This window comes from Pristiophorus japonicus, chromosome 17, assembly GCF_044704955.1.
Source record: "Pristiophorus japonicus isolate sPriJap1 chromosome 17, sPriJap1.hap1, whole genome shotgun sequence".
In the NCBI taxonomy this organism is placed as follows: Eukaryota; Metazoa; Chordata; class Chondrichthyes; family Pristiophoridae; genus Pristiophorus; species Pristiophorus japonicus.
Genome location: NC_091993.1, coordinates 110441280 through 110454870, shown reverse-complemented (window position 1 = coordinate 110454870; position 13591 = coordinate 110441280). Strand labels below are relative to the sequence as shown.

Sequence of the window (13591 nt, the reverse complement as noted above, 5' to 3'; positions counted from 1 at the left end):
TCCTGTGCAACAGAGCCAGCCACGGTGCCATGAACTTGGCTGCTGCTGCCCTCCCCTGATGAGTCATCCCCCTCAACAGTACTCAAAGCAGTGTATCTGTTTTGCAGTGGGATGACCACAGGGGACCCCTGCACTACCTTCCTTGCACTACTCTTCCTGCTGGTCTTCCATTCCCTCGCTGGCTGTGGACCCTTCTCCTGCGGCAAGACCAACTCGCTACACGTGATACTCACGTCATTCTCAGCATCGTGGATGCTCCAGAGTGAATCCACCTTCAGCTCCAACTCCGCAACGCGGACCGTCAGTAGCCGGAGGTGGACACACTTCCCGCACATGTAGTCGTCAGGGACACTGGTGTTGTCCCCGTGTTCCCACATGGTACAGGAGGAGCATATCACGTGACCGAGCTGTCCTGCCACGACTTAACCCTTAGATACACTTAAATTGGCGACAACAATGTTAAAAGTTACTGACTAATAAAGAAAAAGAAAAACTACTCACCAATCAGCAGCCAATCACTTACCACGTTGGCTGTGACGTCATCTTTTGATTTCTTTCTACTTCTTTTTTGACTTCTCCCAGCTGGAGCTGCACCGGTACGCCTCTCTCGACTCCCGCCTCGCTCGACGCTCCCCGGACTGCTGAGCCTTTTATAGGCCGCTGCCTCTCTCGACGCTCCCCGGACTGCTGAGCCTTTTATAGGCCGCTGCCTCTCTCGACTCCCGCCTCTCTCGACGCTCCCCGGACTGCTGAGCCTTTTATAGGCCGCTGCCTCTCTCGACTCCCGCCTCTCTCGACGCTCCCCGGACTGCTGAGCCTTTTAAAGGCCGCTGCCTCTCTCGACTCCCGCCATCACTGGAATCAGTTTGGTGAACCTTCGCTTCACTCCCTCAATAGCAAGAACGTCCTTCCTCAGATTAGGAGACCAAAACTGAACACAATATTCCAGGTGAGGTCTCACCAAGGCCCTGTACAACTGCAGTAAGACCTCCCTGCTCCTATAATCAAACCACTAGCTATGAAGGCCAACATACCATTTGCCTTCTTCACCGCCTGCTGTACCTGCATGCCAACTTTCAATGACTGATGAATCATGACACCCAGGTCTCGTTGCACCTCCCCTTTTCCTAATCTGCCGCCATTCAGATAATATTCTGCCTTCGTGTTTTTGCCCCCAAAATGGATAACCTCACATTTATCCACATTATACTGCGTTAATAATTTAATACTGGTACGCTACTGCAATGTGCAAGGTGCTTGTGCAGGTTGCTGTGAGCTGGCCAGGATGTGTTGTATGTTTCACTTTCCAGCCTCAGCCTCTAGTGTGTCCCTTGTTACCCTGGCTACCTGATCATTTTGGCGCAGATCTTAGGCTCCACCCCTAAAGTTAAAGGACTGGCTAGGCGGCGCCAAAATCAACAATTCAAACAGGTAAACTTAGATGATTTTTTTGGGGTGTAGTTGGGCCCCAAAAAAAGCAGCCCTAACTCGAAGTACACCAAAATACAGCTTTGGGGAAAATTGTGCCCCACGTCTTTTGGCGTGGATTGTTTTATGCCACCTGCACAAGTGCTCACATCAAAACTTGTCCAGCAAGGCTGGGTTGTGCAAGAAGTGTTTAATTTGTAAGTAACCATATTGGTCACGTTTGGGGAAGTGAAATTTGTCTGCCACCTGGTGGATGGAATAATCTGGTCCCTGCAATGAGGTTGACCTAACCTGATGCCCTTCTCACAGTAGATCCTGAACAACTTACTCGGAAGAGCAAACAATAATAAATTAATATACTCTCCACCTCATCTATTCATTTCAGATGCTGCCAGTCAGGGTCCCAGCTCAAAAATTCCAAGTGTTCGACAAGCACAGGTAGTTTCTGTGGGCAGACACATTGTACCACGACTGAAGTGTAGCAGCAACAATGCCATCAGCCCAGAAAGAAACACGTGCGAACCTGGAAAGAAACCTTGTTGAAAATCCTGCGGGACTCTCCGTAATCCATTCCCAAATCTTAGTCCAATCAATGTCCAGGACTACCACAAGAAAATGGAGATGATTGCAACTCTCATCAGCCGCTGTTTTAATTTGCATTTACTCTTAAATCTGAAGATTTAGGTTATACAATTTGCACAAAATGCCAGTTCGTATCAAGAGGTACCATCAATCCTGGAATCAAAATTCCCTTCAAAAAGTATTAATTGAAACACATTCATTACCCATTTGTCTTCAATATTTCTTTTCTTCCTTGTAAACAGAACTCCAGATCATGGCCCTGCAGATCTGCCTGTTCTAGACATTCAGAGCCATTTTCTTTTCGATAGTATCCAAAATCACTGGGAGGAGGGAAATGGTATATTTATAAGCAACAAAGCCATTCCCAGCCAATTTAACAAATTAATAAAATGCAACCTTGACAAAATCATCTGGAACTCAATTCCCACATCCAAAAAGCAAAGAATTTATCTTTCCTTCCAACATTTATACAGCATGAAATCAACACTGCAATTAACAATTAAACAATTCAGCAAGGCATGTTTTTTTTAAATCACAAAAGTAAGTTCTAAGTAAACCAATTTAATCTTTCGATTAGAAGCAATACATTCTTATAGCAATCCTTTTGTTATTATCGCATTAATTAACTGAATTAAGTTGGATTTTAAAAATAATTACAGGTTAGGAACTCTGATAGGCAGATAACCCAGAGAAGGTTTATGGTCATGCAGAATGAAACTATGTTTTAGGACCTGTTCTGTATTTCCCCATTAGCCTACCACAAGAGTCTTACATGTTTCTCGCATTCAGTCAATAAACAGATCCTGATATAGTTTGGCAAGCCTACATATTTTAAAATAAGTAGGCAGATTAACAGATAGTCACCATGAACCCTAGGATAAATAGCAATAGCATACCACAAATAATCATCCAGAGTACACAGACAGACATTGGGCTGTTTATTCACGATGTAGTCATGCCCATTTCGGCAGAGGGAAGATTTTCTTAAACGCCGGAATTTTTCTTTGTAACCCAACATACAGCCATCATTAGGATCATTAACATTACTTGAATGTGCAAGCCACTGGATATAATCATCATCGACACCTGGGGAAAATAAGGATTAAACTTTAGTGCACTGACTTATCTACATGAATGGTAAAACACCAACTAGATTTCTGAAAGCAATACATCCAGAGCTACAAAGTAACTTTAGGTCTTGGAATATAAGAACATAAGAAATAGGAGCAGGAGTAGGCCATACGGCCCCTCGAGCCTGCTCCGCCATTCAATATGACCATGGCTGATCTGATCATGGACTCAGCTCCACTTCCCCGCCTGCTTCCCATAACCCCTTATCGTTTACGAAACTGTCTATTTCTGTCTTAAATTTATTCAATAAGCCAGCTTCCACAGCTCTCTAATGCAGCAAATTCCACAGGTTAACAACCCTCAGAAGAAATTTCTCCTCATCTCTATCCTAGAATATGTTTCCAATTTTGTTTCGCCACGAATGAATACAGAATGGAAGTTTCACAATTAAAAGCTGCTGTAACTTCCAAATGGCAGCACACTCACCTAAGTCACTGGTCAAGAGTTCAAGTCTAACTATAGAATTCAAGCATGGAATCTAGGCTGGCACTTCAGTGCTGCACTGGTGAGGTACTGCATTGTCTGAAGTGCCATTTTTCAATGCTTCATCTGCCTGCTCAGTGGATATAAAAGATTCAATGATATTATTAAAGAGCAAGGGAGCTCTTCCGTTATCTTGGCTAGCATTTATCCCTCAACCAACACCACCATAGCAGATTAACTAGTCATTTATCTTATTGTGGGACTTCACTATAGAAATTGACATTTGTCTTCAAAACATAATCCATTGGCTGTGAAATGTTTTGGGGAGGTCACGAGATGAGCCATATTAATGCAAGTTCGTTCTTTCAATTCAAAGTAACTTCTGCTTGGGCTATTTTGCACCGCCCGACACAAGGATAGACATTCATACACCTGCTCCCATAGTTAGATTTAGTTGCATTAAAAAATATATGAAAAATAGATTTGGATATTTTAAACTGAAAACAAGTCAACTTAAGGACAAACTCAGATTTCAAAAGTACTTGAGTATACACTTGTATACAGTAAATGCACATATTCCAATTATTCGGGTCTTCGGTATAACAATTTGCCCTGAATTCACAGCCTCTACAGGCAGGTCCGAAGTGTGTACACGCCTGGGGGGGGGGGGGGGGGGGGGCGGGGAGAGGGGGCACGCAAGTTCCGGGTTTAGGCATGCTGGAACTTGATCGGTCAAGAATTTTCTTGATAGATCGCACACATCTGAAAAGTAAGGGGCCTCCACAGGCAGAGAGTTGGACTATTTGCCCAATTCCTGCCCAGCGAATGCCTCTGAAATGCTTACACCTGATAAATACAGGGGGACGGCCTGCTTTTATCAGCATTAGACTTTTAAAGTACAGAATAATTTTTAAAAATTCAATAATTTAAACATTTAAAAGGTAAGTTTATTTTAAAATATGTAAATTTATTTTCCCTAAAATTAAATGTGTTTTAAATAATTAATTCGATTCCATTTTGATTAATTTTAAATATGATTATATATTTTTGGGGGTATTCCCATTAAGTTTAAGTCATGGCAGGAGAGCTCAGACACGTGTTATGCTCCTCCTGTACTATGTGGGAAGTCAGGGTCGCTTCCGGTGTCCCTGATGACTACGTGTGCGGAAAGTGCATCCGCCTGCAGCTCCTGACGGACCGCATTGCGGCACTGGAGCTGTGGGTGGATTTACTCTGGAACATCCACGATGCCAAGAATGATGTGAATAGCACGTTTAGTGAGTTGGTCTTACCGCAGGTAAAGGGTACACAGCCAGATAGAGAATGGGTGACCAACAGGAAGAGCAATGCAAGAAAGGTAGTGCAGGGGTCCCGTTCGGGTATCCCCCTGCAAAACAGATACATCACTTTGGGTACTGTTGTGGGGGGGGGGGGGGGAAAGAGACTCACCAGGGGAGGGCAGCAGCAGCCAAGCTCATGGCACCTTGGGTGGCTCTGCTGCACAGGAGGGCAGGAAAAAGAGTGGGAGAGCTATAGTGATGGGGGATTCAATTGGAAGGGGAATAGACAGACATTTCTGCGGCCGCAACCGAGACTCCAGGATGGTATGTTGCCTCCCTGGTGCAAGGATAAAGGTTGTCTCGGAGCGGGTGCAGGGCATTCTGAAAAGGGAGGGTGAACAGCCAGTTGTCGTGGTGCATATAGGAATCAACGATAAAGGCAAAAAACAGGATGTTGTCCTCCAAGACGAATTTAGGGAGCTAGGAGCTAAATTAAAAAGTAGGACCTCAAAAGTAGTAATCTCAGGATTGATACCAGTGCTACGTGCTAGTCAGATTAGGAATTGCAGGATAGCTCAGATGAATACGTGGCTTGAGGAATGGTGCAGAAGGGAGGGATTCAAATTCCTGGGACATTGGAACCGGTTCTGGGGGAGGTGGGACCAGTACAAACTAGTGGGACCAGGTCTGCACCTGGGCAGGACCGGAACCAATGTCCCAGGGGGAGTGTTTGCTAGTGCTGTTGGGGAGGAGTTAAACTAATATGGCACGAGGATGGGAACCTATGCAGGGAGACAGAGGGAAGTAGAATGGGGGCAGAAGCAAAAGATAGAAAGAAGAAAAGTAAAAGTGGAGGGTAGAGAAACCTAAGGCAAAAAGCAAAAAGGGGCACATTACAGCAAAATTCTAAAAGGGACAAAGTGTGTTAGAAAGACAAGCCTGAAGGCTCTGTGCCTCAATGCGTGGAGTATTCGGAATAAGGTGGACGAATTAACTGCGCAGATAGCAGTTAACGGGTATGATGTAATTGGCATCACGGAGACATGGCTCCAGGGTGACCAAGGCTGGGAACTCAACATCCAGGGGTATTCAACATTTCAGAAGGATAGACAGAAAGGAAATGGAGACAGGGTGGCATTGCTGGTTAAAGAGGAAGTTAATGCAATAGTAAGAAAGGACATTAGCTTGGAAGATGTGGAATTGGTATGGTTGGAGCTACGGAATACCAAAGGGCAGAAAACACTAGTGGGAGATGTGTACAGACTAGCAAACAATAGTATTGAGATTGGGGACAGCATCAAACAAGAAATTAGGGATGCATGTAATAAAGGTACAGCAGTTATCATTGGTGACTTTAATCTACATATTGATTGGGCTAACCAAACTGGTAGCAATACAGTGCAGGAGGATTTCCTGGAGTGTATTAGGGATGGTTTTCTAGACCAATATGTCGAGGAACCAACTAGGGAGCTGGCCATCCTAGACTGGGTGATGTGTAATAAGAAAGGACTAATTAGCAAGCTTGTTGTGCGAGGCCCCTTGGGGAAGAGTGACCATAACATGGTAGAATTCTTTATTAAGATGGAGAGTGACAGTTAATTCAAAAACTAGAGTCCTGAACTTAAGGAAAGGTAACTTCGATGGTTTGAGGCGTGAATTGGCTAGAATAGACTGGCAAATGATACTTAAAGGATTGGTGGATAGGCAATGGAACATTTAAAGATCACATGGATGAACTTCAGCTATTGTACATCCCTGTCTGGAGTAAAAATAAAACAGGGAAGGTGGCTCAACCGTGGCTAACAAGGGAAATTAAGGATAGTGTTAAATCCAAGGAAGAAGCATATAAATTGGCCAGAAAAAGCAACAAACCAGAGGTCTGGGAGAAATTTAAAATTCAGCAGAGGACAAAAGGTTTAATTAAGAGGGGGAAAATAAATTTTGAGAAGCAGCTTGCCGGGAACATAAAAAGGAACTGCAAAAGCTTCTATAGATATGTGAAGAGAAAAAGATTAGTGAAGACAAACGTAGGTCCCTTGCAGTTGGATTCAGGTGAATTTATAATGGGGAACAAAGAAATAGCAGACCAATTGAATAAATACTTTGGTTCTGTCTTCACGAAGGAAGACACAAATAACCTTCCGAAAGTACTAGGGGACCGAGGGTCTCGTGAGAAGGAGGAACTGAAGGAGATCCTTATTAGGCGGGAAATTGTGTTAGGGAAATCGATGGGATTGAAGGCTGATAAATCTCCGGGGCCTGATAGTCTGTATTCCAGAGTATTTAAGGAAGTGGCCCTAGAAATAGTGGATGCATTGGTGATCATTTTCCAACAGTCTATCGACTCTGGATCAGTTCCTATGGACTGGAGGGTAGCTAATGTAACACCGCTTTTTAAAAAGGGAGGGAGAGGGAAAACTGGTAATTATAGACCGGTTAGCCTGACATTAGTAATGGGAAAAATGTTGGAATCAATTATTAAGGATGAAATAGCAGCGCATTTGGAAACAGTGACAGGATCGGTCCAAGACAGCATGGATTTATGAAGGGGAAATCATGCTCGACAAACCTTCTGGAATTTTTTGACGATGTCACTAGTAGAGTGGACAAGGGAGAACCAGTGGATGTGGTGCATTTGGACTTTCAAAAGGCTTTTTACAAGGTACAACACAAGTGACGGTGTGCAAAATCAAAGCACATGGTATTGGGGGTCATATACTGATGTGGATAGAGAACTGGTTGAGTCTAGGAAGCAGAGAGTCGGGATAAACAGGTCCTTTTCAGAATGGCAGGCAGTGACTAGTGGAGTGCTGAAGGGCTCAGTGATGGGACCCCCGCTCTTTACAATATACATTAATGATTTGGATGAAGGACTTGTGTGCAATATCTCCAAGTTTGCAGACGACAAAACTGAGTGGCGGTGAGAGCTGAGGGGGACGTTAAGAGGCTGCAGGGTGGCTTAGACATGTTAGATGAGTGGGCAAATGCATGGCAGATGCAGTATAATGTGGATAAATGTGAGGTTATCCACTTTGGGGGCAAAAACACGAAGGCAGAATATTAACTGAATGGCGACAGATTAGGAAAAGGGGAGGTGCAACGAGATCTGGGTGTCATGGTTCATCAGTCATTTAAATTTGGCATACAGATACAGCAGGCGGTGAAGGCGGCAAATGGCATGTTGGCCTTCATAGCTAGGGGATTTGAGTATAGGAGCAGGGAGGTCTTACTGCAGCTGTACAGGGCCTTGGTGAGGCCTCACCTGGAATATTGTGTTCAGTTTTGGTCTCCTAATCTGAGGAAGGACATTCTTGCTATTGAGGGAGTGCAGCAAAGGTTCACCAGACTGATTTCTGGGATGGCAGGACTGACATATGAGGAGAGACTGGATCAACTGGGCCTTTATACATTGGAGTTTAGAAGGATGAGAGGGGATCTCATAGAAACGTAAGATTCTGACGGGACGGGACAGGTTAGATGTGGGTAGAATGTTCCCGACGTTGGGGAAGTCCAAAACCAGGGGACACAGTCTTAGGATAAGGGGTAAGCCATTTAGGACTGAGATGAGGAGAAACTTCTTCACTCAGAGTTGTTGACCTGTGGAATTCCCTGCCGCAAAGAGTTGTTGATGCCAGTTCATTGGCTATATTCAAGAGGGAGTTAAATATGGCCCTTACGGCTAAGGGGATCAAGGGGTATGGAGAGAAAGCAGGAAAGGGGTACTGAGAGAATGATCAGTCATGATCTTATTGAATGGTGGTGTAGGCTCGAAGGGCCGAATTGCCTACTCCTGCACCTATTTTCTATGTCTATGTTTCATACTTATGATGAATGGGAATATCCCTAATTTGACAGGTTGGCCCGGCCCACATGATCTCAGTGATGCATATGAAGCGCATACGCTGCTGGGATACATGTGCCTCTACGCGGGCCTTCACGTAGAGGTCCAGGACCACAAGTCTCCAAAATTCCGGGAACGACGGGTACTTCCGTAAAAATTTTTGTGATCGGAGGCATCCGCCGGAAATTCTGGGCTATTGTGTTTTTAAAGTTAAAACATCATGAGGCACTTCACAAAAGTAGGGGAAACAAATACCAAGCTGGGGGGAGAGATGTTAAGAGTGATGACAAAAGGCTTGATACAAGAGGTCAGTCTTGAGAAGGTTTTCAATAAAGCAGGCGAGGTAGGAGGATTATCCTGGCGTAGCATGTGCTTTTGGTTGAGGAAAGCAAGGAATGGTATGCACGATACAGTTGAGCCAGCTTTAGCAATTGATGACTAGGCCAGTTGTACGCCAGGTATGCTTGGGTTTGCAACATTCTGACTTGGGAGCAAAAATGGAGGCTGTACCAGTGGATGACAGTAATGCGAGATAGTGATTGATGTGCTTGGGACTGTCAAGGGAACAGGTGGACAGCAGTAGATAGCCAGAGGAGAGGAGTTGAGAGTTGGAGTGTGAGCTTGTTAAGGTACTAAGTATAGGCTAATTCTGTAGGTAGATGATAATAGTGGAAGCTGTCGGTGGGAAGGAAGGCAAGAAAGTGGTCATAAATAGCTTTGCTGGTGATCAAGACCGTAGGTGTAAGAGGCCCAAGAAACGGTGAGTTTGAGGGGTGGCCAAGAACATGTAGGGGAAATTTATTAAAGGCGAGATTGCGAGAGGACAGGAATACTGTGAAAGCAGACAGCAGACTAAGAATTGATGTGTAGGTTGAAAAATCACTGTACAAATGCTGAAGGAGGAAGGGAGGCTGGATGGGTTCAAGGCTGGTTGCTGACATTCTCTAGCTATTACAATGTACATTTAGATTCTAGAATTCACACCAACATTCCTTGTAACATAAAAATTGCTATGTTCCCAAGGACAATATTAAAATGGGTTGGTGTGTACAGTATCCACATTTGACAACAGCTCAAGTAATCTTTCTCTCCAGCAACATGCATTCATCATGAGGGCACCAAACACCATAAACCAGAAATGTATTAATCAAATCCATCCCAGCAAGGAAATCACTTTAAACAGACCTTGGCCGAAACAACTGCAACCACAAGCTGCAAAAAGAAAATATTCCAGTGAAAGCTTTAAAATTACGCAAGTAAATATCAGGCTACGCAGCACTGGTGAACAAACTTGAAGTTAGTTAGGGCACAAAGTTCATTTTTTCTTTTTAAATTCATTCTTGGGATGTAGGCATCAATGGCAAGGCCAGCATTTATTGCCCATCCCTAATTTCCCTCGAGAAGGTGGTGGTGAACCACCTTCTTGAACCGCTGCAGTCTATTCAGTGAAGGTACTCCCACAGTGCTGTTAGGGAGGAAGTTTCCAAATTTTGACCCAGCGACGATGGAGGAATGGCGATATATTTCCAATTCAGGACTTGCAGGGAAACTTGGTGATGGTGTTCCCAGGTGCCTGCTGCCCTTCTAGATGGTAGAGGTCGCAGGTTTGAGAGGTGCTTTCAAAGCCATGGCGAGTTGCTGCAGTGCAGCTTGTAGATGGTGCACACATTCCCCATACAGTGCACCGATGGTGGAGGGAGAGAATGTTTAAGGTGGTGGATAGGGTGCCAATCAAGCAGGCTGCTTTGTCCTGGATGATATCGGAGCTGCACTCATTCAGGCAAGTGAAGTGTATTCCATCACACTCCTGATTTGTGCCTTGTAGATGGTGGAAAGGCTTTGGGGAGTCGGGTGGTGATACACTAGCCGCAGAATACCCAGTCTCTGACCTGCTCTTGTAAGCACAATGTGTGTGTGGCTGGTCCAGTTAAGTTTCTGGTCAATGGTGACCACCCCCCCCCCCCCCCCAGGCTGTTGGTGGGGGATTTGGTGATGGCAACGTCGTTGAATATCATAGGGCAGTGGTTAGACTCTCTCTCTTGCTGGAGACAGTCATTGCCTGGCACTTGTGTGGCACGAATGTTACTTGCCACTGATCAGCCCAAGCCTGAATGTCATCCAGGTCTTGCTGTATGCGGGCATGAACTGCTTCATTGGGCCCAAGTTTCGAGCCGCGCCTAGAATGGCGCAGTCCCGACCTGGACGCCCGTTTTTCGCGCCACAAAGTGCGCCTAAAAAAAACCTTCAGATTCTCCACCTCCCTGCAGGGCCTCTGGCCCTTGGCGCAGCGCAGCAGGAGCTGTAGGGGGCGGAGCCAGGTCCCTGCGCTGAAAACAGTGCCGGGACCTCTGCACATGCGCGCTACAGTGGGCGCGCATGTTCAGTAGCTCCAGGCGCCCAAAACTGTGTGGGAGGGGCCGAAGCACGCAGCCCCTAGCCCTGGCCGAAAGGCCTCACTGGGGCTGCATGAATAAGGCTCCTCCCACGGCCAGCTCCTACTTCCTCCCGACCCGACTCGACACCGACCTGACTCCCGCTCCCCCCCCCCACATTCCCTACGCCTGATTTGTACCTACGCCTGATTTTCTAAAGTGTAGACAAGGATTTTGAGCGTACAAAAATCTTCACTTACTCCATTCTAAGTTAGTTTGGAGTAAGTTTTCACTCACGAAACTTTGAAATCAGGCGTAAGTGGCCGGACACGCCCCCTTTTGAAAAAAAAATTCTGTTCCAAAGTGAAACTGTTCTGACTGACTAGAACTGGAGCAAACTAAATGACGAGAATTCCGATTTCTAAGATACTCCGTTCTACACCAGTTGCTCCTAAAAATCAGGAGCAAATCATGTGGAAACTTGGGGCCATTATCTGAGAAGTTACGAATGGAACGGAACACTGTGCAATCATCAGCTAACATCCCCACTTCTGAGTTTATATGAAGGGAAGGTCATTGATAAAGCAGCTGAAGATGGTTGGGCCTAGGACACTGCCCTGAGGAACGCCTGCAGCAATGTCCTGGGGCTAAGATGATGGACCTTCAACAACCACCTTCCTTTGTGCTAGGTATGACTCCAGCCAGTGGAGTGTTTGCCCCCACCCCCACTTCAACTTTACTATAGCTCCTTGATGTCACACTCGCTCAAATGCTGCCTCGATGCCAAGGGCATTCTCTCTCACCTCGCCTCTGGAATTCAGCTCTTTTGTCCATGTTTGGACCAAGGCTGTGATGAGATGTGGAGTCGAGTGGTCCTGGCAGTGAAAACAATAAAATCAAGTCAAATTCAACAAAACTATGAATTAATTAATCTATATCTATTGATTCTCAACCTCATTGAGTCTGAACTCACAATCTCTTGTTAGGAGCTCCTCAAAGTCGATGGTGACAGATACCCAATGTTGCGTAATTATGAGGTCCACATATCCCCAGATACTGACGTTCATCGATTTAGCACCTGGTTCCGATGCAAGGCCAGTAAATACAATAGGCTTGTCGGTGAATTGATATGAATACCAGCACTGGCCTTCATCAATAGAAAACCTAGGAATCAAAGCAACTTACATAAAACAAGCAAACTTCAAAAGATTGTTTTTTATATTTTATCAAAAATGCAGGAGTATCACAACCAAGTCCCTCCCCTTATTTAGGGCTTGCCAAATTCCCACTCTATTCTCCAAATATCTGGAAAATGTAGTCAATAATGCACAAATACTCTATATGAACTGGAATCAAACAATATCAATGAGATTTTCAAAATTCCAATTGGGCTGGACAAAATTTGATTTAGGCAAATTGTTCACTATTGCAAGAAGTTCAAATACCAGAGGAGATTAAAAAAATGAAGTTAGCACTAAGAAAGTCAGGCTGAAATTTTCATCCAAAAGTTCAGTAAGTTTCAGAGTAAATCTAGACAAAAAAGAGGGACTGTGAGATATGCAGAGAAAGCAGGTAACTGGGGTAAATGAGTTTACAACCTCAAAAGCATGGTTTCATTGGTCTAATATAAATTACTGTTGTGAATATAATCACGTTATGTAACAAGTGAAATCAAATTTCTCAACAATTATTTTTTGCTCCCCCTCCTCCTTAGTAAGACTTTTTTCCCCCTCCAACACCACCAAAGGTTTCCTCAAAAAGGAAATCCCCACCTGACATGTCTGAAATGGAAGCTACAAAGGGATGCCAGACAGATCAAGCTATAGAGACACTCTGCGTCTACCTGCCAGTACCCACATCTACAGACGGAAGTGACATGATATTGCTTGGTCAGAAATGCTGGTAGAGATTTTTGTTCCCAAAATAAGATGCGCCAGCAAACTTCCAATACCAACCCCGAGGTATGTGAATGCGTGGCTAACTTTCATGTTTCCCAGAAGAATTGCAATCACAGCACGCCATGCTTTCAGAAGTAATGTGTGAAAGAAGGAATGCCACTGTGGTCAACAGCCTGACTGACTTTTGCCACCGGCCAAGATGCCAGCCCTTTCTGTGGATCCTGGCACACCTACCTGGCACTGATTGTAGGGAGCTCGGTCTGGGTCAGCAGAAAGACAGATGCACAATTTTACTATCTGCTGCAAGGACACCTGTGGCTACCAAGCAGCATAGGATTGGGCTCATACGACGACAGCAACGGGCAGCTGTGGCCTGAAATTTCACTATTTCCTTGCAGGCACACTGCAATGCTGGGCTATGGGGATGGTTCTGTGGAGGGGCTAGACCTTTCAAATTTTCCCACTCCCCTGCTCTTTCTCCATAGCCCTGTAAAATATTTCCCTTCAAGTATTTATCTAATTCCTTTTTGAAAGTTACCACTGAATCCACTTCCATGACCCTATTAGGCAATGCATTCCAGATCACAAGAACTCAGTGTAAAAAAGTTCTCTCATATCGTCTCGGATTATTTTGCC

The 13591-nt window shown here is 44.9% G+C and overlaps 1 protein-coding gene across 1 annotated transcript in view; it reads right to left on the bottom strand.

The window, feature by feature from the left end:
* Window positions 1-13591, bottom strand: part of sort1a (sortilin 1a) — a 93102-nt gene that overhangs the window by 20692 nt on the left and 58819 nt on the right. Inside the window, exons 14-16 of the mRNA XM_070859048.1 lie at window positions 12031-12221; window positions 2907-3096; window positions 2214-2330 (exon numbers count right to left, since the gene is read on the bottom strand). Of these exons, the coding sequence (XP_070715149.1) occupies window positions 2214-2330; window positions 2907-3096; window positions 12031-12221 (498 nt within the window). The remainder of the gene's footprint in view (window positions 1-2213; window positions 2331-2906; window positions 3097-12030; window positions 12222-13591) is intronic.